Source organism: Balaenoptera ricei, chromosome 12, assembly GCF_028023285.1.
Source record: "Balaenoptera ricei isolate mBalRic1 chromosome 12, mBalRic1.hap2, whole genome shotgun sequence".
NCBI classification, from domain to species: domain Eukaryota; kingdom Metazoa; phylum Chordata; class Mammalia; order Artiodactyla; family Balaenopteridae; genus Balaenoptera; species Balaenoptera ricei.
The window spans coordinates 58,864,978-58,889,861 of record NC_082650.1 but is presented as its reverse complement, the minus strand read 5'-3'; the positions used below and the strand labels follow the sequence as shown (position 1 = coordinate 58,889,861).

The window sequence follows — 24,884 nt, the reverse complement described above, 5'->3', positions numbered from 1 at the left end:
AAAAATCTTAATGAAATACAAATAACATTTCCAATGAATTAAAACTATATTGTGTAGGCTTGTTGAATTGGCTAATGGTTGACAATTTCTGGAATACATCGAGGTAAATCAGAAATCCCTGGAGGCAGAAAAAACCATGTTGGGGGCTATGAAAATGAAAAAAGAGAGAACCACCTGGCAATCTATTTTTTGTTTGACCTTAATTCCTAATTTCTAAATTTTAAAAATACCTTGGATTCCAAAATAAAAATTATTCAAGCTATGTTTTTAATATGTTTTTAGATATTTGAAAGTAGATAATCAATAGACTGTCTAATTTAGATAGTCTAAATTAGACAATTTATATGGATTTGGCCCTATCCATATAAATGAGACAATTTAGACTATCTAAAACTAGTTTTAGATATTCAAATTAGGTAATCTCAATATTATAGGTTTTATTTTCCCCCCTTGGACATTAAACATGTAATCTATACTTTCAAATTTCTCACTTTATTTTAGCAAAGTGGAGACCAAAGAAGTTCTGCTTAAGATGTTCTAATAAAAAAGTGAGAAACCATTCTCCAGTGTCTAATGAAAATCAGATCCGTTACCTAATACTTACTGTGCATATGTGTAAGCTTCTATTACTAGGTCTCTTAAAATGTGTGTGTGTGTGTGTGTGTGTGTGTGTGTGTGTTACCCATTTCAAGAGAATCTAGAGCTAAAACAACCCTTATTTCTTTACATTGCTAGTCTTCTAGTTGACAGTCTTTGTCCTATAGAAATTTTCCTTTCAATGAATAATTCAGACTCAAACTGCATATTGGTAACTATATTTTAAACCAAAAAATTCCTCACATAATAAATACATTTTATGCACATTAACTTCGAATTTACTTCAGAAAGCTATTTACAATATAAATAATTATAAATGGGAACACTTTGCAAGATATCATTGACATAGCTAATATTTTCTACTTTACATTCCAAAGTAAAAGTTCAAATTACAGATTTATACTATGATATCACTAAAAACTATACATTGCAAGATGGTATTTGAAATATTGGCAATCAGTATCTTCTTTCACAAATATAATCCTTTTATAGCATGTCAGTCAAAAAACAAACATAAAATATTTTATCTTTTTTTGAAGTGCCTACTCGTATGTTTCGTTTTTTGAAATATTTCCCTTTGGGGAAAAATATTGGAGAAAAGTTACAGTACTTCTAAAATTTTTCCATGCCAATTTCATTTCTTTTGAAATGTAAACACACCAGGGTTGTTGGGTGCAAATGCAACTGTGATTAAATGTGCTCCGGATGAGTAAATTAGGACAAACTATACAGGCTTATGAAAGCAAATTCCCATGCAGCAAAACTGTAATAAATAAAATGATAAATGTTTGGTTTAAATTATCAATTAGGATTTCTTATGTGAACCATCAGTTTTTAAGGAGCACAGCAGAATAGAACTTTGTTACTTGTTTTACAATTGCTTGTGTGTGTGTGCATGTGTGTGTGTGTGTGTGTGTGTACTATACATACACACAGCCTTTCTGCATACCGTCCTAGAAAAGGAACTCTAAGCAAACCCTATTTGGATATGAGCACAATCTCACTTTTTGAGTTCAGCATTACCCGTACCACTCTTGTGCACAAGAAATGAGCCCCACACAGAAATTTCTCCCAAGAATATTTTCTAGGCATGTGTCCATAGCTGTTCTGTCATTCATCTGAGGTTTAGAATGAAAATGAATGTTTTATCCACAATGCATTTCCCAGGAAGGACTAACCAATTGATTTTGCTGTCTTATAGTCAAATTCCTATTCACAAAAGCTGACACTGACATGAAAGTTGAATCACTTATTTGGAGAACCAGAGGATTCACATTCATTATTAAGTCATTCAGAAAACAAGATGTGTCCTTCTGTCCTGTAGTTTGAGTGACTGAAGGAACCAAATCTGGGCACTCAAACTTTTTAAATCAGAGTACATTGAAGCATAAGCTATTCTGCTGGGCAAGGTAAGTGACCCCAAAATGGCCAAATCCTCAGTTTTCCAATCAGCATTGACTCTGTCATTTCCAAATACTACTAATACTAATTAGAATTGCACTGAGTAGTTTAGTAACAACCAGCTCTTAAAAGAAAGCAAGAGAGCTATAAAATATATCTGTATTCAGAAGGTCTCTTTAGCTGTAGTGTCTTCTATCAAACTTATTTGGTCTAGGTCTTGGGAAAAAAATCTTTTCGTTTCATTTTAAAATGTCTATGCATATTTTCCAAATGATCTTTTATTGAATTGATCCTCATCCCCCATTCAAAAGACAAGAAAATGAAGCATATTATCCTTTTTTTAGAATAGCCCATTAAAGCCTAGTTTAAGTGGGATTCTCTGCCCAGAAGCAGCATGTGGCAGCAGGGTGTAGAGAGAATTAAGAATAGCACCCCGTGGAAATATTCTAGTCCTATAAAATATAATCAGAAAAGAATAAATGGGTTTTCTGTATAATACTGAAGGCAAATCATTTATTGCATCCTGTCTCATATTGAATGTCACACCAGCCCTGTGTTGTATTATCCTAAATCAGGCAATTACAGTTTAGAAAAAGCTAGCCTATTATATTCAGCACAGCATGTCAAAAAACCTGTGTGACACACCTAAATGTCCGACCTGTAGTGATTGTGACATTAATATTATGCATCCAAAAATAATACATCAAATCTGTATATTCTCAATAATAGTTTTAACTAAATTTTCCCAAGGAAGATGGGGAAATATTCATTTATTTCTTTGGTCATCCAAATTTTTAAATTAGGTAGGGCAGACAGGTAAAATGGGAAACAAAGATACTCCTACTATTACTAGAAAGCATGAGGTTTGCATCATCTAATGAATGGTTACACATTGTTCTAATAATTGGATATAACACATTTTTATGAATCCCCAAAGTGATATAAAAATCATACTTCTCTATTTCAGTCAATTCTCAGCATTTAGCAAAGTTATGGAAATCAAGTATTAAAACTAAAGCCAATTTAAGTTTAATTTTAAATGGGAACATACATATACATATATAGGCATTATATTTAATGTAATAAAGCTGCTACCATAAAATTATTGACACATAAATTAAATAGGTTGTGTTTGAAACTGGATCAATCTACCAAAAATTTAATCAAGATGAATCAATTAATTCAGTTAATTCTGTCTTCACTTAAAAGTATTGGTCATACCATTTTAAAGAGCATTATTCCTTCTGACTACTCCCTAATTGTAGAGTTCATAATTTATTTCTTTCATCAGTTAACTATCTTCCATAGAAAAATCCCACTGAAATTACTTTGACAGTGTTTTCTTTCATATCAATTCATTTTCTTGATTCTTAAGATTCCATTTCTTTTATACCATCTGTCCTTGACATTTTTGGTAGAATGTGTATCCATTAGTAAAACCCATCTGTGTAGATTTCCTTTCCAAAATGCACCATATTCTTGAGATATCTGTGCCTTTGAACCATTTGTCCATCTACAGAATTCTGCAAAAACTTTAGCATTCCTAAAACCTTACTTCATGTTGCAAATTGATCAAAAATCCATTTTAAGTGTTCCAGGGTTTTCCATAAATACTTTTGCTTGTATAGTTCAAATTTTAGTTTTTATTGTTCTTTTAACATTTTTGAAAGTATATATGATAACCACTAACTTTCTCACTCACGTGCACCTTTTTCATTTACAGCACAAATGTTGCTGTCATACCCAAGAGCTATTTAGTTAATTTTACGTAGCCTCCTTTCTCACAAACAACCCAGTATTCATCTCTCAGATTACCATCATTCAGATTGTCACCTGCCTCTGGACTGCCAAATAACTGTGTTAAATGATGAAAATATAGTGCCAATCCCTGAGTGTTCAATGTCATGTTCTGTCTTCAAAATGTAAGTTCTAATACCTCCCTCCCCGCTTCCATATGGCAAGAGTTTCAGGCATGGGACTCCTAGGAAATATTTTCTATAAAATTTCTCTAATCACTTATGTCACTTTGCTTTGATTACTGGAGAATGATGCATTAAATACATATTACATATTTTTCTTCTCCCTCATCAGTTTCTACCATCTATATCTCGGCTGAACTAGAAAGTTGATTGTAACTATAATATGCCTAAAAGAGCCCATGCACCTGCTTAAGTTTCAAAGCATCTAGACCTCTGTATGAGTGCAGGTAAGCCAGAAATGATGAGCCTTGACAACTCACAGCAGAGAGATAACTGGTTAACAAGTTCAGTACTGCTGCATGAACGAACCACAGAACCTTGGAACTTTAGAGCTGCCATACGGATAAAGAAATTGGGGCCCAGGTGTGGTCAGTGATACATCTGTGCTCCCAAAATAAGTTACAGGCAGGGTCAAACTGGAACTCAGAGATCTCGGCATCTAGTCTGCTGGTCTTTCTACTGTATCACATGAACTTAAGACCAAGTTTGTTTTTGCTGTTTACAAACGATATGGAAAAATGAATGCTTTGCCTGTTCCTTCAGTCGGAGTACTACTCGTACCCTTCTAACCACTTGTCTGTCAGCCTAGGCTTTTATCTTAGACTCTCTCCTGAGGCTTTCCACATGCCACATTTGCACATCTGTGCTTTGAAATGTGTTCAAACACTTACACTGCTGTCATGTAGCACTTCACTGGTTTCCCTTAGTTTTTTTTTTTTGTGTGTGGTTTTTTTTTTTGCACTTATCAGCCTTTTTTTCCTGGTGAATTAGTTTGAATTTTTATTTGGTTAGTTTTACAAGCCCCAAGTATGTTGATTACATATGCTGACCCTGAAATTATTTGTTTTGAGATATCATTTCATTTTTCTCTGCCTCTGGCCTTTCCATCTCTACTAATCTATTTCCAGTTGGGCACACCAGGCTTTTGATGTGTGTCCCAATATCCCAGTGTTTTTACTTAGAAAAACCCTTACTGCTATGTCAGTGTGATCCTGTTCTTTGTCTAACTCAAAAGTAAGGTGAAAAATCACCACTTCCTGATTTCTTATAATGGATGCCATGTGAAAACTCATTCTTGTATCATATCCAGAACCATTTCCCTAATTTATGCCTGAACCAAATGAGCTGGATGGTTGAAACCACAAAGAAGAAACCAGTTTACAAGATATATCTCTTTCTTAGTTATTTTGGGAATGGAAATTTCTTTAAGATGCTTAATGTGCTAGGGTTAAGGAAACTTACTCATTTGGGGTATATTTATGGTATATAGTCTATATTTCCATATGTAAAGTATATATAGCAGTTTGTGGATAGTGGTCTGTATGAAGTTCACTGTATCATCATAATGATTGTTGTCATCCATCGGCCCTTTCATGTGATATATATGCTCATGTAATCTACACAAGTATTTTTCAATTCAAAATTTATCTATTCTGGTTCCCATATAAATAGAGGGGCAATTTGTGTATTCACTTTAGCTCCATTATCTGTGTATAACCCTGAATGCCAGTGCTGTTATCTTTGATTTCACAAGAACACATGTCAAATACCCAGTAACTTAAATTATCCACTCTAAACAATCTGTGGCATTGTAAATGTTGGTAATGGGGCATTAAATGATAAATATGTTTCAGAGATCCTTAAAGAACAAAATATTTTAGAAAAAACATCAGCTTCCATTGGTTATTATAACAGATGTTCCCTTGTGTCCTTGTGCTGGATCCGGCTGCATCCTTAGATGGGAAGTTACATCAAAGTGCGAGCCATTACAGCCCAAGGAATAGTTTCTAATGGTTTCGCTATCATATAAGTGCTCCAGGGCGTATCCAGTTAATGTGTAAGCATGCTTATCAAAATACTGCCGGTGAGAGCCAAAGCAGTTTGGAGAGATGGCAGGATGGTCTCCTGCCGTCTGATGAGGAGACATATCCGAATGTAGATAGTCTTTAGCTAGGATCAAACTGGATTTGGAAATGCGATCCGAATTAGGACTACTTATCCGCGACAGTGCTGTGGGACTGTTGTCGTAGTCATTTTCGCGGGGACTCAGCATCTTTCCCTCTCTCTGCTGGATGTGGTCACATGGTGAAGTGTTGGCAAGAGCAGAGCTGTGGCAGACTTCGCCTGTCGTTGGGGGCTGCTGGTAGTTTGCAAAACAGAGGGAGTGTTTTTTCCCAGCTCCATTAATGGAAGCCAGTTGGTCTGGGGGGGCTTTCCTCAGCTGCAACCTGTTCTCTTCTTCTTTAATCATTTGCTGGGTGGCTCTGATCAGAGTTTCGATTTTGCTAGGTTCATGTGGGCTACTTTGATACTGCTCAGTGCGATATCGGTCACCTGATTCGCTGGCAGACCCAGGGTCTGGAGAACTGACCACACTATCTTCATCCCAATGACCTCGCCCTAGAAATTAGAAAAAGTAAAAAGTAAGTGGTCTCAAAAATCACCCCCAGTATTGTAAGTGTATTTCTTTTTCCTATTAAAAGAAACCTTATATTTTTCAATTTTAATATATGCACCGATATTTGAAACAGACACAGGCTAACATGACAGAGTGTCAACATAGTGTCCTGGAATTCTTAGTTCTCAGTGGCTTTTAAGTGCAGATGAAGTTTATAACAAGTGTTCTAGAAGGTAAACCTTGTTCGTGGGTTGTGAATGCCAATTAGCAAGACAGTAAAGTATGTTTATACTTGTCCACAGATGCACATCCCTGGATGTGTCTGACTGTAAATAATAAAAGAAAAATACATAGGATTTGGTTTATGTTATTGTCTAGAGAAGTGTTAATGTTGAAGTGATGCTTAGATAATGCTTTCCATTGGGTTTGAGGAAGATGATGATATAGGCTGGACTAGTTTCTCAATTCCAACTAAATCACCTAAAATGTTAAAATTGCTACATGTTTCTTAAGTAGAGTTATAATAAAGCTCTAACATTAATTATTAAACTATTTGAAGTTATTAAACTATTTGAAGGTTTAAAATATGTATACATATCATATATGTGTGTGTGTGTATATGTGTGCATATATATATATATATATAGTTCCAATTAAAAATATAAATATTGCCTTCTCAAATCCAGTGGTAAAAAAAATCTGTTTCACACATAATCATACAGTAACCCTGATATTGCTTCTGAAATAAGAATAAATATTTTAAATGTTAATAACAACTTGTTCTGAACCAAGGAGAGAGATCTAATATGGAGGAAAAGTGCATCTAAAATATTATTCCATAAATTACGTTATTCTCAAAACAGTCTGAAGTCAATATAAAAAGAGAGAAGAGAAACAGAAAGGGACATATGAAAGCTGTAAACTGCTTAATGCAACAGAGAAGCCCGGGATCACACTAGTCATTGCTTTCCTTTTCCCTTTTCTTCTCATTTTATTTCTAATATCTTCCTCCTGACCATGTGGGTTAAGGCAGGATTTTCACTTCACTCCATTCTTGGGTAAGCAATTGCCCTTTGCCCTGGGTTTTCATTCCCAGGCTACCAAACTAGAGAAATTCAAAATAAAAGCAGAAAAATAGAAAGCAAAAATGGAAACAAAGCAAAACCATTCACAGAAAACAGTAGGTGCCTTGGTGGTATGTGCAGGAGACTTCTACGTGTGAGAACAACAGTGTCTAGCACATTTCTTATCCTAGAGACACAGCAAGAAGAGTAATAGCACAGCCATTGGATCAATCTTAGTGTCACTGACTTTTAAGAAAATGGGAAGGGTTTTCAAGACCTGCCTGGACCTAAGCTTGGAATGGACAGAATGAGCTCTTCTTGACCAGTTTACATTGAAATGGACAAAGAAGAGCATTAATAACACTAGAGGCTTTAACTGCAGCGCCCATTTCTGTGTGTTTGTAGAGCCGTGTGATAATCCTAAGGTGAAAATCCCCATGGGTCCCACACCTCACTCCATCCTCAACTCACAGAGGATACTGTGGGTTGCCATATGATGGGAGAAGGGGACAGTTACTGGCATTTAATGCCCAGAGGACCAGGGAGGTTAAAACACCTGTGACATGAGTGATCGGCCATGAAACAAAGGCAGGCCTCCCCAACACGCCAATAGTGCCCTCATTGAGAAACCCTGCTAGATGAGCCCCAAACTGCTCCGGTCCACATTTGAAGGGTGAGAATGCAGAAGAAAATAATACACAAGAAATTTAAATGCATACATACTACAAGTTCAATAGACTTAACAATTCCCTTTAATTTCTTTACTTTCTTTTTTCTTGATGTTAAAATGGGAATCATGTTTACTAGCCTGTCCAAAACAAATGTATTTAGCAACATTAATACACTTCAAAAGAGTGGATTTGGTTCTTAAAATCCCATTGGTTAGAGTTTCTGATTTGCAAATTCAAGGAGAAAACCATTGGGTGGGGATCACTCCAGGGTCAAAGCTAGACTATGATAAACCTGCCCGGGGGCGCAACGCTGGGGTCGCTGGAGCCGCCCTTACCGTGGATCCTGTGGACCGAGGCGATGTGAGGCATGCTGCTCTCATAGGCTCCTCTGCTTTCCGGGGAGGCCTTGGTCAGGGGCAAGGCTGCGCGAGAGCCCCACCAGGGCTCCCTCCCCGCCTGCGGCGCTCCCAGGAAGTACCTGCCTGCCTCACACCGGCCGCCCTCGCAGGCCTGGGTGTGGAAATGCCTCTCCTCCACCAGCCTGGAGGGGTCGAGCGCGAAGCCGTAGCAGAGAGAGCCGCGTTCCGAGAACTGCCTGTAGGCGCACGACGCGTCGTGCTGAGAGCCCGGCCGGTCCGCGGGGTCCAGCAGCTGCGGGGAGGCCGCGTCTGTCAGCGGACTGCCGCCCCACTGGCTGTCGTGATCAGATTCAGATCTTTCCGCGGGAAATCCCGAGTACTGAAACCGAGAGGGTGAGAAAAGTACATTTCAGAAGAAAGAAAGAGGGCTTCCCTGGTGGCGCAGTGGTTGGGAGTCTGCCTGCCGATGCAGGGGACACGGGTTCGAGCCCTGGTCTGGGAGGATCCCGCATGCCGCGGAGCGACTGGGCCTGTGAGCCACAACTACTGAGCCTGCGCGTCTGGAGCCTGTGCTCCGCAACAAGAGAGGCCGCGATGGTGAGAGGCCCGCGCATCGCGATGAAGAGTGGCCCCCGCTTGCCGCAGCTAGGGAAAGCCCTCGCACAGAGACTCAACGCAGTCATAAATAAATAAATAAATAAAAGAACGTGAATTTCTAAAAAAAAAGAAAGAAAGAAAGAAAAAAAAAAGGCCCCAAGGTCTGAAAGCACCCTTAAGGTCATATTGGGCTTAAGGCACCAAAATAAGACTCTAGCACCAAGCTGGACACCCCTGACTTGGATCACCTAGTCAGTCATGGTACTGCAAAAGACAATCCTTGTGGCTGCTGGAAGGAGGAGATAAAACTAATAATAACAAACATGCACTGAACTAAATGCCAGGCGCTGTTGGAGGTACTTCCCGTGAATTACTCCGCATAATTCTTACAAGCGCTTAAGTGGAGATATTAGTAACCCATTATATGGATAGGCAAGCTAAGGCCCTAAGAGCAGAGATGATTTGCCCAAGACCACAGGGTGAGCAGGTGGCAGAGCAACGATTCAAACCCAAGTTCTCCATCACTACACAAATGGTACTGCCAAAGGGAGAGTCCAAGAGAGCACCATATTTTATTCCTACTGACTTTTTACATTTTTTCTTACTTAAAAAGCAATACAAAAATAAGTTTTAAGGCTTCACACTGGACCGTTAGCCCTCTGAGGGCCATGCTAGATACATGGCAAGGTAGTGAATAAATGCTTAACTTAATTCAGTCTCAGTGTGACTTTGGAAAAGTCTTGCCCCATATAAGCTAGGCCTGTTCACTAGGATGTGTTTCTTGCTTTCTAAAGTGAAACTTCAAATATGCACAGGTTTGTCAGGACAACACAGCTGCAGGCTGTTGTTGGAATCACGCTGCTCACCTGTTGCCAGAGTATTTGGTCAGGTGCTTGAAAGAAAACATAAAAGGCTCTGAGGACCTCCCTAGGAGGTATGCTCAGTTTGAAGTTCCTCAAGAGCCACTAAAATCAGTAATATAATCATTTCTACCAGTTTTTGGTTACCCAATGCCAAACACAATTCTAGGTACCATAGAGAGTTTACCTGCTATAATAATAATAGATGTCATTTATTGGGAACTTACTGTGTGCCCAGCAATATGCCAACTACTCACTGTATATTATATCAATGAATCCTTATAACCATCTGGACAGTAACATAGATCCATTTTATAGATGAGGACACTGCATCACTGAGTTTTAATAAGATGCCACAGCCATCCCACAGTCTATCTGGTCTCAAAGCCTGCACTCTAAACCACAGTTTTACACTTGAGAGAAAATACTGGTAAGGAAGAGAGGAGAAAAAAAAGTGTCAACATTAGAGAGATTTCCAGAAAAGTGGCAGGAACTGCTTTACAGTCTCAGGAACCAAAATATAAATCCAAATCCATTCTACATTCTCTTTCTTACCCCCAAGAAGAAAGAGGGACAGGCACATGTGGTGGTGAGAAAGGGAGGAGGGAGAGGAGAAATTCCCAGGCTCCATTGTTCTTCACCTGTCACACACTAGTTGAGCAAATATGACCCATGATGAGACCTTCACAGGACAAGGCAAACTCTCCCCTTCCTACTAGCCCCACCCTGAACAGGAGGAAGAATCCCCAGCTCTGCCCAACTCAGTGCAAACAGGCAGCTCCTCCGAGGGTCGCTTGCAGCCAGGGAGATGAGGTACAAGGTTCCTCTGGGGCAACTCCAAAGTACACTGATAAATACAGCATGCTCAGGACAGAGTTCCAGCCAATTCCAGGTTCAAGACTTTTCCACGACCATTTCTAATATTGCTTTAATTATTTTCCAAATGTACGTATGGACTATCAGCATATTGCATCAAGAAAAAAACCCAGAAAATATAACTTCTTTCCCACAGGCCTGTAGGATGGACACATCGAGGCACCCCAAGCTCCATTTCTCCACCTCACACCTCCACCTGCCATCTGCCTTTTTTCTCCGTGAACACCAGCCTCTCTTTTCATAAGATGCCACCTTCACTTTCACCAAGCGGGGGTTGCCACCCTCTCTCCTTATTGAGTGGGGACCAAAGTGCTATCCATTTCCCCTTTTGGTAGCACCATCCATGTGCTTGCCTAGGAAAAATTCAGATCATCAGTGCTATTCCACGCTAGGAATTGCCCAGACTCTGCTTGTTTTTATAAAAGTATAAACCAGACCTATTTCTGAAGTACTCCAGTCAAGACTTTTGAGCCCTGTTGAGAGGGGGAAAAGCCTTCCCTGAGTGTACATGGGAAAGTGCTATTGGCGCAGCAGAGAAGAACATTCTGTCCTTCGCTGACAAAGAAAATTCAACATGAGGCAACCCTGGCGTACCTGAGGTACACATTTCAAGAGCACCCAAAGAAGAATCTGACAGATAAGCCTCTTGTCGATAATCAGGAAACCACAGCAGCAAGGGCACTGCCCTTCAAGCGGGCAGAAGTTGGGTGGTTCAGTTAGACCAAGCCCTCCCACTGCTTTAGAGGTACGGAGGAAAAGCCTAGCCGTAAACCTTTGTTTTTTAAGAGAAGGCCTGTAAACCTGAACCTGTGTGCACCATCAAAACTGTGAGCTGCGGACTTCCCCGGCGGTCCAGTGGTTAAGACTCCGTGTTTCCATTGCAGGGGGCATGGGTTTGATCCTTGGTCGGGGAACTAAGGTCCTACATGCCACATGGCACAGCCAAAACAAAAAAACAAAAAACAAACCTATGAGCCATGTCCACCCTTTAAAACAGACCACACTCTGTTAACACTACCACCTCATAATTTGACCTGAAATAGTTCAAGTGTTCATTAAGTATTTGAGAAATGAGAGAGGGCAGAAAGGGAGGAAGGCAGCCAGGCGATATATGCAGCGTGTGAATGAATGCTGCATGCGAAGCCTCCCGGTCTGCCTTGCACCTGCGTTTGCTACTTAACGACATATACAGTCGTGGGCCAGTGATTTAATTTCTTTTGTCCCAACAGGAAAATGGTCATGCTGATACTTAACCTACCAAAGCCTGAACCAGAGTTGGGACCATTTAATGGAAGAGGCACAAGGGACAGGGAGCCAAGAGGACTTGGTTCCAGGGCCATCCTTGCTAGTAACTCTCAGGGAAACCTCAGGAAAATTGCTTTACCTTTCTTAGCCTCAGCTGTAGAATGACATAGAGGGTTAGATTAGTCCTTCTTGAACTTTTCTTTCAGCTCTGATATTCTATATGATATAATAATTGTTTCCTTTCTAGTGTTGAAACATATGATCCCTATGCCTGTCCCTATATTGCACTTATTTAAAGTAGATAATTAGAACTATAATCCAAGACCAAGAATTTTTATTGTCATGATTATAAGAGAAAGGTTATGATGTCAGTTATAATTTTACTATAATGTCAATTTTCCCTCAAGTATCCCATTATGGCACAAGTTTTATAGGGATTATGAGGTCTTTTGGTCAATAAATCATTCCATTCTAGAGGCTTCTGAGCAGGAAGGATAATGGCATCCATTTGAATCTGAATCTCTTCACACATCTTCCCCCAAGAAACACTAAATTCATCACGGAGCACTGATTAAATCACATGTGACTCATGTTATCAGCATTACTAGGAGGCAGGGAATATGCCAAAGTTCAAATTACTTATAAGTTAAAAAAAATGAAAAAAGAAAGTCCAACAGCAGCTTCTATGAGCCTGTGGGTACAGAGAGTAGGGTACCGAGATGTTTAAGAGACTATGTGAAAAAGAGAGAGAGAGATTAGGACATAGGCAAAATGAAGACAGTCATCCTCAGAAAGAAAAAGCACAAGTGAATGCCAAAATATGAAGACAAGTCAATATTTACTGGCTCATAGTACTGGCCACAGGAAAGGGACTCAAAATCAAGCAAAATCCAAAGTGGCAGCCTCAGACAAGTGTCATTTCCATAAAAGAAGACTAGCATCTAGAATGTATAAAGAACTCCCCAAACTCAACAATAAAAACTAAAATGTGCACAAGACATGAAGACACATTTCACCCAATAGGTAAAGAGATGACAAATAGCCACATGAAAAGATGCTCAACATCATTAGCAATTAGGGAAATGGAAAATTCAAACCACAATGAAATATCACCACATACCTATTAAACTGGCTAAAATAAAAAATAGTGACAATACCAAGTACTGACAATGATGAAGGAAAACTGGCTCACTCATGCGTTGCTGGTAGGAACGTAAAATGGCATAGCCCCTCTGGAAAACAGCTTAGCACTTTCTAAAAAACCTAAATGTGCAACTACTGTATGCAATCCTGGAAACTTTTTCCAGAGAAATGAAAATTATACTCATATAAAAACCTATAGGGACTTCCCTGGTGGCGCAGTGGTTAAGAATCTGCCTGCCAATGCAGGGGACACGGGTTTGAGCCCTGGTCTGGGAACATCCCACATGCCGTGGAGCAATGAAGCCCGTGCGCCACAACTACTGAGCCTGTGCTCTAAAGCCCGCGAGCCACAACTACTGAAGCCTGTGCACCTAGAGCCTGTGCTCTGCAACAAGAGAAGCCACCGCAGTGAGGAGCTCACGCACGGCAATGAAGAGTAGCCCCTGCTCGCCACAACTAGAGAAAACCCACGTGCAGCAACGAAGACACAACACAGCCAAAAATAAATAAATAAATAAATAAATAAATAAATAAATAAATAAATAAATTTATTTAAAAAAAACAAAAACCTATACATGAATGTCTATAACAACATGTATTCCCACTTCCAGGTCCTCTTTAACTGTTCCCTTTCTTTTTAAAATTATTATTATTATTATTATTTATTTATTTATTATTTATTTTTGGTTGCATTGGGTCTTGTGCTGAGCGTGGGCTTTCTCTAGTTGTGGCGAGCGGGGGCTACTCTTCGTTGTGGTGCGCGGGCTTCTTATTACAGTGGCCTCTCTTGCTGTGGAGCATGACTCTTGGTGCACGGGTTTCAGTAGTTGTGGCCTGTGGGCTCTAGAGCACAGGCTCAGTAGTTGTGGCGCACAGGCTTAGTTGCTCCACGGCATGTGGGATCTTCCCGGACAAGGGCTCGAACCTGTGTCCCCTGCATTGGCAGGCGGGTTCTTAACCATTGCGCCACCAGGGAAGCCCAAAATTATTTTTAATTGTGGTAAAATACACATAACATAAAACTTTCAATCTTACCCATTTTTGTGGCATTAAGTATATCCACATTCCTGTGCAACCATCACCACCACCCATCTCCAAAACTCTTTATCTTGCAAAACTGACTCTCTACTCGTTAAACAATAACTCCCCATTTTCTCCAGCACCTAGAAACCACCAAGCTGCTTTCTGTCCTTCTGATGCTGATGTCCTCCTGACAGAGGAAAAACAAACGAGCCCCACGAACCTCCAACCTGGCTTGGTGTTGGGGGTTCCCAGAACCTAACCACCTCAGAGATCTTTCTGAAGCTCTCATCTAATCATGTCATTCTCTTGCTTAAAAACTTTCTTCTTTTTTTCTGTCTTTCTGTCTATGCATCAAATAGCATGGCGATACCACCTACATAAAGCTGAAACTATAGGAGATACAAGGAGAAATATCCTAATAATAAGAGACTAAGACACCAGTCTCAGTATAAAACAAATAAAGTAGGTTAAAAAAACAAAAAACAGAAAACAAAAAAAGCTACAGAAGACTTAAAAAACAAAATCATAAATGTTATGGCTATATATCAAACTTGATATATAAATATAATAAAGAATAATAATAAAGAATAAACCTCAGCATACATGACTAATCATCAAAATTGATCAAATATTAGGTTACAAAGAAAATTTCAGTAAATTTCACCAAGTAGAAATATTATAAACAACACTCTCTGACCACAATGAATAACAAATAGAAATTAAGAACAATTAAATAAACAAAAAAACCCAGAAAACCCTTCCACCTGAAAAAAACAAAACTATTAACTTCTGGGGAAAATAGGCAAATAAACCATAAACTACAGAATTTCCAGGAAAAGGATAATGAAAATACTATATATCTGGATTTATGGGATATATAGCTTTAGATACCTAAATCAATAAAAATGAAAGAATAAAACTAAATTCAATTCTCATTCAAAAGCTAGAAAAATAGCAAAAGAAACTAAAAGAAAGCACAAGGAAAAATGGTCAAAAGACATAAACAGACTATTCACAAAAAATATTAAAATAGCCTTAAACATATGAAAAGATGTTTAACTTTTGAGTAAGATAAATGCAAATTAAAACACTGAGATATTATTTCTTAACCATCAGATTAGCACACGTTCAAAAGCTCGACAACATGTTGTTTGGCAGAGTGTGGAGAACGAGGTACTCCCTCCCATGCATCGGTGGTGGAAATGAAAACTGATACAGCCGCTATGGAGGGGAATTTGGCAACAGCTAACAAAAACGGCAGTTTCCCGCTTCTAAGAAACCATTACACCAGGCAATATACATGGAAGTAGTAAGGTGTCGTTAAAGAGGCATCATACATGGAACCTATTATAAGATGGTTCAGAAGAAATAAATAATGAGGGCAGATGGGAAAAGACACAGAGAATATGATAAAGCAAATACGGCAAAATGTTAAGCCCTGATGAACCTAGGTTTAGTAGGCAAAAATACTTTATTGTTCTTGCAACTTTTCTTTATGTATAAAATCTTTTTTTTTTTCTTGGCCGTGCCACATGGCTTGCAGGATCTTAGTTCCCCAACCAGGGATGGAACCCGGGCCCTGGCAGTGAAAGCACCAAGTCCCAACCACTGGAATGCCAGGGAATTCCCTCAAAGTACATGTTTTAAAATAAAAAATCCTACATAGCAAACATATCTTATTTTTATAGAATGATTAGGGAAAAGGCTATTTTTGTAAAAACATTTTTTTCTGAAGAAATAGAGACATGCTCTGATAAACCTATAATTTAATTACATATCTTTGTTTTCATTACTGATGGTTAATATTTTGTGCATAAAAAATGTAATTTTAAGTTATCAACTAGGGATTCCAGTAGAAACAGCACTGAACTCAAATATGGGAGGACCCTGATCTATTACATCCAACATGACTTGTACAAAAGATCACCTCCTGTGGGCTTTGATTTTTCCATCTGCAGAATAGGAACAGACTACCTGCATTATATGATTACAGGGAAGATCAAATAAATAATATGTATCAAAGTACTCTTAGGGCTTCCCTGGTGGTGCAGTGGTTGAGAATCTGCCTGCCAATGCAGAGGACACGGGTTCAAGCCCTGGTCTGGGAAGATCCCACATGCCGCGGAGCGACTGGGCCCGTGAGCCACAACTACTGAGCCTGCGTATCTGGAGCCTGTGCTCCGCAACAAGAGAGGCCGCGATAGTGAGAGGCCTGCGCATCGCGATGAAGTGTGGCCTCCGCTTGCCACAACTAGAGAAAGCCCTTGCACAGAAATGAAGACCCAACACAGACATAAATAAATAAATTAATTTTTTTAAAAAAGTACTCTTAAAAATGCAAATGTTACAGATATGTGTGTATCATGTTAAGGTGCTTGATTAACGACTTTCACTTTGGTAGACAGGAATAGTTATATCACCATCTTGTAAAAATGATTTTTTTCCCTAGACTGTATTATCTAGAGCAGGGCTCCCCAACCCCCAGGCCGCGGACCGGTACCAGTCCAAGGCCTGTTAGGAACCGGCCGCACAGCAGGAGGTGAGCAGCGGGCGAGCGAGTGAAGCTTCACCTCTGCTCCCCACCGCTAGCATTACCATCTGAACCATCCCCCGCCCCAGGCACCCTCCATCCGCAGAAAAACTGTCTTCCACGAAACCGGTCCCTGGTGCCAAAGAGGTTGGGGGCCGCTGATCTAGAGGCCATATTTTCAGTCCCATCCTACAGGCACGCCAGAGATAAAACATATATGTTAAAGGATAAAGAAATCCACATCTCTTCTGAAGAAAAGGGAACCCTTGTACACTGTTGGTGGGAATGTAAATTGGTGCAGCTACTATGGAAAACAGTATGGAGGTCCCTTAAAAAATGAAAAATAGAACTACCATATGATCCAGCAATGCCATTCCTGAGTATACATCTGGGAAAAATAGAAACTCTAATTTGAAAAGATACTTGCACCCCAATGTTCATGGCAGCATTATTTACAATAGGCCAAGACATGGAAACAACCCAAATGCCCATCAACAGATGATATGTTTAAGAAGATGTGGTGTATATTTACAATGGAATATTACTCAGTCATAAGAAAGAATGAAATATTGACATTTACAGCAACATGGATGGACCGAGAAAATATCATACTAAGTGAAGTAACTCAGACAAAGACAAATATTATATGATATCACCTATATGTGGAATCTAAAAAATAATGCAAATGAATCTATATACAAAACAGAAACAAACTCACAGACATAAAAAACAAATTTACGGTTACCAAAGGGAAAAGGCGGTGGGGGGGGGGATAAATTAGGAGTATGGGATTAACAGATACAAACTACTATACATAAAATAGATAAGCAACAAGGATTTACTGTATAGCACAGGGAACTATATTCAGAATCTTATAATAAACTATAATGGAAATAATCTGAAATATATTATATACACATATAACTGAATCACAATTGCTGTACATCTGAAACCAACACAATATTGTGAATCAACTATACTTAAATATAAAAATTTTAAAAAGGAAATCAACATCCCAGCTGCAAAAAGAAATCAGGCCACTGGCCAATCACTTAAACATTAGGGCCTTTTCTTCCAAATGCTCTGATTTTCAAAGTTGAACTGCTCTTTGGTACCAACGATTCTTATCACTTAAACTTTGACTAAAAGCCCACAGATCTGTTTTAAGGGTGGAGAGAGAGTGACACCCATGATCGATCAGCTAGCTGGAACCTGTGGTTGGTTCTCCTAGCAATTGTTGATATCTAGACTACTTTCAGGTAAAACAAAATCACATTTTAGGAGCTATAGAATATCTGCTCTTCTTCTTTTGAAAAGGTAACAACACTTCCTGCTCTGTTTAAAGCTAAAAAACTGAATGATTTGATTCCCTATTTTAATTAGGTTACATCAACAAAGAAAGTTCACTGAAACTAATTTCTGGTTAATTTTGCGGAAACCTCTGTTTCTCTTTCTTAGAAAAGTTGTTACTATTATGAATACTCTGCACCTTAATTTACCCTTATTTCTTATTTAAAATTTAATTTTCAAAACAGGCTTTCATGTTGGTAAATTTAAAAATGAGTCAGGGGACTTCCCTAGCAGTCCAGTGGTTAAGACTCCGCACTTCCACTGCGGGGGCCGCGGCTTCCATCCCTGGTCAGGGAACTAAGATCCCACGTGACGCACGGCCGAAAAAAAAAAAAAAAGAGTTAGATGAAGGATGCCCTGGTTCTAATAACTATGAAACCAAATGCCACCCACCAAAGGTGGGCTAACGCTGACCGGCAAAGAGCTTGGATGCCTGCCAGAAATGGATGTCAGATGCCAGCCGCATCCCCCAGCTCCTCTCTGAGATTCAGGGCTCATGAAAGAATCATTCTTTCTAGAAGAGACTGATACCTCATCCGGTTAAAGGTCTGAGCCATCAGCTGGGGTTTTATATGCATTCAATGGGAACTATTTATAATAATTCATTCTATGATTCATTCTAATATTTACTGAGTACCTAGTATTTGCAAGGCAGTGTGCCAAATGATGTGAGAAATACAGCCCCACCTTCAAGGTGTTCATATTAGGAGGGGTATAAATAACCCACAGAACATAACGTTAATACAAGTTAAAAAATGGCAAGGGCCTGAACGAAGGAAAAGACAGTACCGTTTAGGAGTTCAAAGAAGGGAGTTATTACTCTCTTTTAACGCTGTAGCTGCTTGGGAAGGGAAAATGAACTATGACTAAGAGGTAATTTACCATATGATTTGCCTATGCTAACTAATGCCCATGACAATAACAATAGCCACCCTTATCAAATACTTGCTATGCTCTGGTCACTATACTGAGATCCCACAGACATTATCTTATTAAATGCTCACAACATTTTAAAAGTATCATTAATCCCTTTACTGATGCAGCAAATGAAGCTCAAAAAAAACACACCAAAAAACAGAACTGCCCAAGTTCACATGATTAGGAAGTTTAAGAGGAGAGATGCAATTCCAGAACCCTTACTCCTTCCAGAATCCTGGACTCATCTAGACTTAGGTACCTAGATAACAAAGACAGCAGTGTCCTACCCTCTATGCAGGAATGGATCCCAGGTCCCCAAGCATGTTCTTAAGAATTGGGTTCTCTCCAACCTCTACACTCCAGTAGGCCAACACCACACAGCCTCGGTTACGTCCTCATAGCACTGAAGCATTCTTCCACCACAATTACAGCACAGATATTCCCCTTTTGAAAACAGTCATGAGATTCGTTTCTGCCTCAAGAGCATGTTACAGACAGGTGCTCTGCATTCATCTGGATGTGGCAGCAGCAAGCCAACTGAGGAAAAATGCCAGATGTTCCAACAATAGATGCTACAGTTATCTATTTTTATTCTGGCAGCTCACTGAGTTTTTTATTTTTATCATTTTTAGCTGTAAAATATAGAGAGAGACCCTCTTGTGGTAAAGTCCTGTTTTCCATGAAAAACTTTCACTCTATCAGGCATGAGCAGCTTCCCTCTTGATTTGTATCTGAACCATGAGAAAAAACATCACAGATGCAGACTGCATTGTACTAAGAACATATGCATGCTTTTAAATCACTTTTATCTTACTTTTTACTAATGTAACCCTGAAACATAAAATATGTCCTTTTTTTTTTTTTTTTTTTCCATTCACTGTTACGGGAAGAACAGATGGTAAAAGGGTTAGATTAAAGTAATACAGCATGTCCATTAAAATAACCCCCACTGCTGGGGATGCTTCCCTTGAACAGGAGTCGTGTTTACTGTAAAGAACAGCTTTGGCTTACACACACTGGAAATTGCCGGGGGTCTTCTCGACAATAAACATAAGGGTAAGAGAAAAACTAAGGTCAAAATCAAATGCATTTTAAAATGACAGTTATGCAAATTATTTTGCTAATCTGGGAGGCTGACTGAAAACATTTGCCTGTGATACTGTAACTCAACAGCAGTCAGATAATAGATTCCATTTCTAACTTGAAAAATTTTACTACCTAGAAATTGTAAGGAAGGAAACCTTCAAGAAAAATTAGAGAATGCATTTTAAAAGAAAAAAATATCAATCTTGAGTCACATTCCAGAGTCAAGGATGGCTTCACTAGAGGAACGGAGCAATAAATACTTCCATTTACACTATAAATAATTAGAAAGCAAATACTGATTCAAAATTCAATTATTAAAAATTTTAAATATTTTGGCCATTTCTTCCCTCATTTTAGAAAATGGTATAAATTGTCATCTTCTCAAAATCAATTTTTAAGAATGGTTCACAAGATTTTCACTCATTATTATGATTTGCTCCACTTATAGTATAATCTGTGATTTATTGTGATGTTGCTTTTACCTTTAATCCACATTTTAGTTATTTTTAGCTCAAAGAATATTCTGGTGAGAAATCTTTCATACCTGTAAGTTCCTGATATATTTCATGAAGTAGAAACATGAGAAGTTTTTTAATATGCCTCAAGTGTGGTTTGAAATGTCTTAGGGCTTCTCTTAATCCACCCCCCCACAGTTACAAAAATGTTCCTGGGATTTGGTTCACTCATTTTTCTCACAGAAAAGTAAGCATAGTCGACATCTCATTGGCTGTCAGGGTGACATGCAGCTGGAAGGGAATCAGCACTCGGAACCAGAGGCCAGTTTTCCTCCAGTGTAACTCTATAAGGACTCTCCTATAGGGTTCCATATGGAGAGAGCTGTTCCCAACCATGAAATCCACAATCCACATCCTCTTATAAATCCGAAGGTAAAGTCCTAAAGGCTGGCAGGCATCTTCATTGCCCTGAAGATTTTAAACAGGTAATAAACATTTAATTAGGCCCTTTTTGTCCTGGCACACACAGCTGTAAATGATCAAGAATATCCCAACTTGCATAGGTAATACAGAAATGGCTCTAGCCCATTGGATAAATCCTGGGTTTCCAGGACCAGTAGCACTAGTTTTAATGGTAATCTTCCATGATGGGCTTTGAGCATAAGCCAGAACCACATCCATCTTTTCACTGATACTCTGACTCACTCTCTGATTTTTCACATATAAGTGGCAGATTAGATGGGCTTGAATTAGATGGATGCAGGTGGTGCCACCTGCTCCAACCCCTTACTGCTGCTTTATTTGGCCTTCCATTGGTTTATTCTGAGTTTGGACAAAGGACGGCTGCCCAAGCTGCTCTTGGCAGTGTCCTAGAACTGGGCCAACAGATTGGCATGCGTATCACCGGCCTTCTGCGTACTGAAAGAGGAGATCTATCAGATTTGTAATTTTGTAAAAAGAAATTGAAGCTCAAAGGCCCTCTACCGAGTTAATCAATTTCAAACTGGTGTCTGTAAATGGAAGGATGGATCTACCTTCTCATCTTCTAAGCCAAGCACAGTAAGATAATAAGGAAAACTAAAAGAGCATAAACTATCTATTAAATAATATACATCCAGACCTTGACCTTCCAGGAAAACACTGCAATTCAGTGCACTACAATATGCTTAAAGAAGTTTCCTAAAAATCTGTGAAAGATGGAAGAATTAAAGAAATCTCAATTTCTTAGACAAAGATATCCAAATCCAACTTCCTTAACTCTACAAAGTTCCCATTATGAGTGAGTTAGATCCCACCAAGCACTGTCAAATAAGGCATTGCTCTCTTTAATTTCACTATTCAGTTTTAATAAAATTTGATTTTATAGGTTTTGTTAAAGTAAATTTCCCCAGGCACATTTTGATGGTGGATTCAGCCATTCCCCCCTTCTCCTCTGTTCAGCTGCGGAGCAGAATCACAAATTCCAGCCTTCATTGCCATTAAGCCAGAAGCAGAGGCGTTCCATTTGATTTAGCACAGCTGCTTCGCCCATTGCTCAATGTCGTTTTGGACACTAACTCTCCCCTAGATCCAAACCATCCTACATTATGAAACGGAGATGTGTTTAACATGAATTACGCCTTATAGCCAGGGATCTGGGGGGATGAGAGGTGGGCTGCAGCTGTGCTTTGGTGGGTGGGTAGGATTTAAGAAGCTCAACAGGAAAGGTGTCCTTAGGGCGAGTACACAGCTAGAATGGAGAATTGATGTGGTGGGGCTAGAGGTGGCTGGAAGAGGCAAAGACGTAGCCTGGGCCGATTGTGGAGATCAGACTCCATACTATAACCAACACTGAGCCTCTGTAGGTTTTTAAGTAGGGCTTGGGGTGGGAGGTGGGGGGTACACGATGGAAATGATATTTCAGGAAGCTTACTCTGGCAGGAATGCTCAGAGACTGAAAGGACAATAGGAGGGATGAAGTAGTCTAAATGTGATGTCCTGTTTGGAAGAGCCTGGGACGGGACAAAGACAGTGGGGATTGGGTAGAGGAGGAGCTAAGGGTCAAGACACACCATGAAGGAACATGACCCCCACAAGGTCTTTTGTGTTCAAAGGTCAAAAACCAAACCAACTAAACAAAGAAACCAAAAATTTAAGACTTTTCCCTTTCTTATGGAAGAAATCTATCCCTCCTAGATATAAAGGTGTAGCACTGAAAATGCACATACATTATTAAAAGAATAAGAGAGTGATCTAGAAAGTGTCTACTGATCATGGAAGTGGGCCCTGGAACTAGGGCTGAGCCCATAAACAAAGACAGGTTCTTGAGATGGAAGACAGAGCCAAATGGCATTTCCTGTATAGACACTCACCTCAGGGCAATTATTTTGTAACCAAAACACACACATACACACACAGAGGTAATATCAGTTGTCACCTCTCTCCATTGTTGCAATGGAGATCACAGTGGAGACATGGAGACTAGAAAGCCCACTTCAGGACAGGATGTGGATGGTTCTCTTCCCTAGAATGTGAGCCAAAGAGTGCTCATTCAAAGTTTTACTCTTGAAAGAGCCTCTAGATTCTACCACATGTAATTCCCCCTCAGCTGGTAGGTGTTTGATTTGTACTGCAAGATTTTGCATTTGTGAAACCATTCTTAGGTTGTTTTTCATGTGTATCTTTTGCCTCTTTACATAGGTTATAAATTCCATAGTAGCAGAATATTTTCCCTACTTGGGGTTTTTATGTCTCTATAGGCAACCAGCTAAGTATCTGCATAATTTTTTAATGTATTTACTTATCCATTCATTCATTTCATTAACATTTAGCGAGTGAATATGTGGAGGACACCGTACTAGATGCTGGGGCAAGGTTGGGGGTGGGTATGAAGTGGACATGGTTAACTACTTTCAAAGATATTATAGTCCAAGAGAGGAGATCTGACATATCTAGAACGCAGTAGAAGATAGATTGTTATAAATGGAGGCACAAAGGAGAAATATAACTCAGTTATATTTCATGAAAGAGGCAGCATTCAATCCAGGCCTTAGAAGATAGTCAGAATTTTGAAAAAATAGAGGCCATGCAGGCAGAAATAAATGCATAAGCACAAGCATGGAAGCAGGAAAGGAAAAGGTGTTCAGCAACTAGTGAGCAGAGAAGTCTGGCCAGATCAGAGGGTGCAGGTAATTTAGGATCCAACTATAGGTGACCTTGAGTGACAGCTAGGACTGTGGCAAGTCTCCAAACACTGATCAGTGTGGTCTTTTATGGTCAATCTGAGAAGCAGGGAAGACTGGAGAGGAAAATTTCCCAAAGTGGAGAGAAAATTAAGATGTGCTGCACTCCTCCAGAGTGAGGGAGCTCCTGGGACACAGGCAATGGGAGAAGAAGGGTAAATGGGTGAGGGGGGGAAAGCACAGCTAGAGCTGGAGCATGAGTCTGGTCCTTGAGGGGGCACCCAAGGGATTCAGGGCTTTATTAACTCTCAACCTGCAGCTCACTGCAAACCTTGCAAATAGGAATAAATTTGAACCTGCTGGAAACTCCCCATGGCATGAAGGTCTCTAAGCTTAGAGGCTATTGGTTCTCTCACTGTCAGCCCCCCAACTCCCTCCTCCAGTTCACTGCTGGAAGGACTGGTGAGCCCCCAACACACACCACCATAGCTACGCCACTGCCATCACACACCTTTATCACATACGTACTACGCTGTGTTTAAATTATCCGTTTACATTTTTATCTCCCCCACTGAATCTGTAAGCCTCTGTGGAAAGGGCTGTATACCCAGGTCATCTCATCTCTCCTCTGTTTCTTTATCCACCTATCTTATCAACTTCACCTTGGTGGGCTCATCTGTCAGTTCATTTACCCACTCACTCAATATGTCCTAAGGGCTTTTGGGTGCCCAAGGCAATCTTGTTATCAAGGGCAACATCTCCTGTCCTCAAGGATCTTAAAGTCTCCATTTACTGCCTCCAAATTTTCTTCCTTTCATCTTCTAATTTTTGCAAAGTCTCATTCATTCCACTTTTTTTCATTTTTTTCTTCTCATTGGTCTTTTCTTATTCAATGAAGTCCTGCTGCCTAACATATAAATCTAATATGACTAAATACAGCCATCTGTTCATTTAAATTTGTGTGAGATTTGTCATCATTGGATTCTCACTATTGGGAATGCATTTTACACAACACGTATCATTATATATTATATGTTTCAGTAAACACCAATGAAACTGTTGTTTGCGATATCTGCCTCCTTGAGTAAACTATTTAGCAAGAAAGTATATCATCTTTTGGTCCTATTTCAAATCCTATATACCTAGTTATCTACCATAAATAGTTACCTTA

General features: G+C 39.5%; 1 protein-coding gene across 8 annotated transcripts in view; it reads right to left on the bottom strand.

Annotated features, from left to right (window-relative positions):
- Positions 1–921: 921 nt before the first annotated feature.
- SIM1 (SIM bHLH transcription factor 1) overlaps positions 922–24,884 on the bottom strand; it is a 90,131-nt gene continuing 66,168 nt past the window's right edge. For 7 of the 8 annotated variants that reach the window (XM_059941515.1, XM_059941513.1, XM_059941514.1 and 4 more), the window contains 2 exons: positions 8,446–8,848; positions 922–6,377 (listed from right to left, as the gene is read on the bottom strand). In XM_059941515.1, coding sequence (XP_059797498.1) covers positions 5,647–6,377; positions 8,446–8,848 — 1,134 coding nt within the window. In that variant the 3' untranslated portion in view covers positions 922–5,646. The remainder of the gene's footprint in view (positions 6,378–8,445; positions 8,849–24,884) is intronic. The other variant, XM_059941518.1, reaches the window with a different exon arrangement.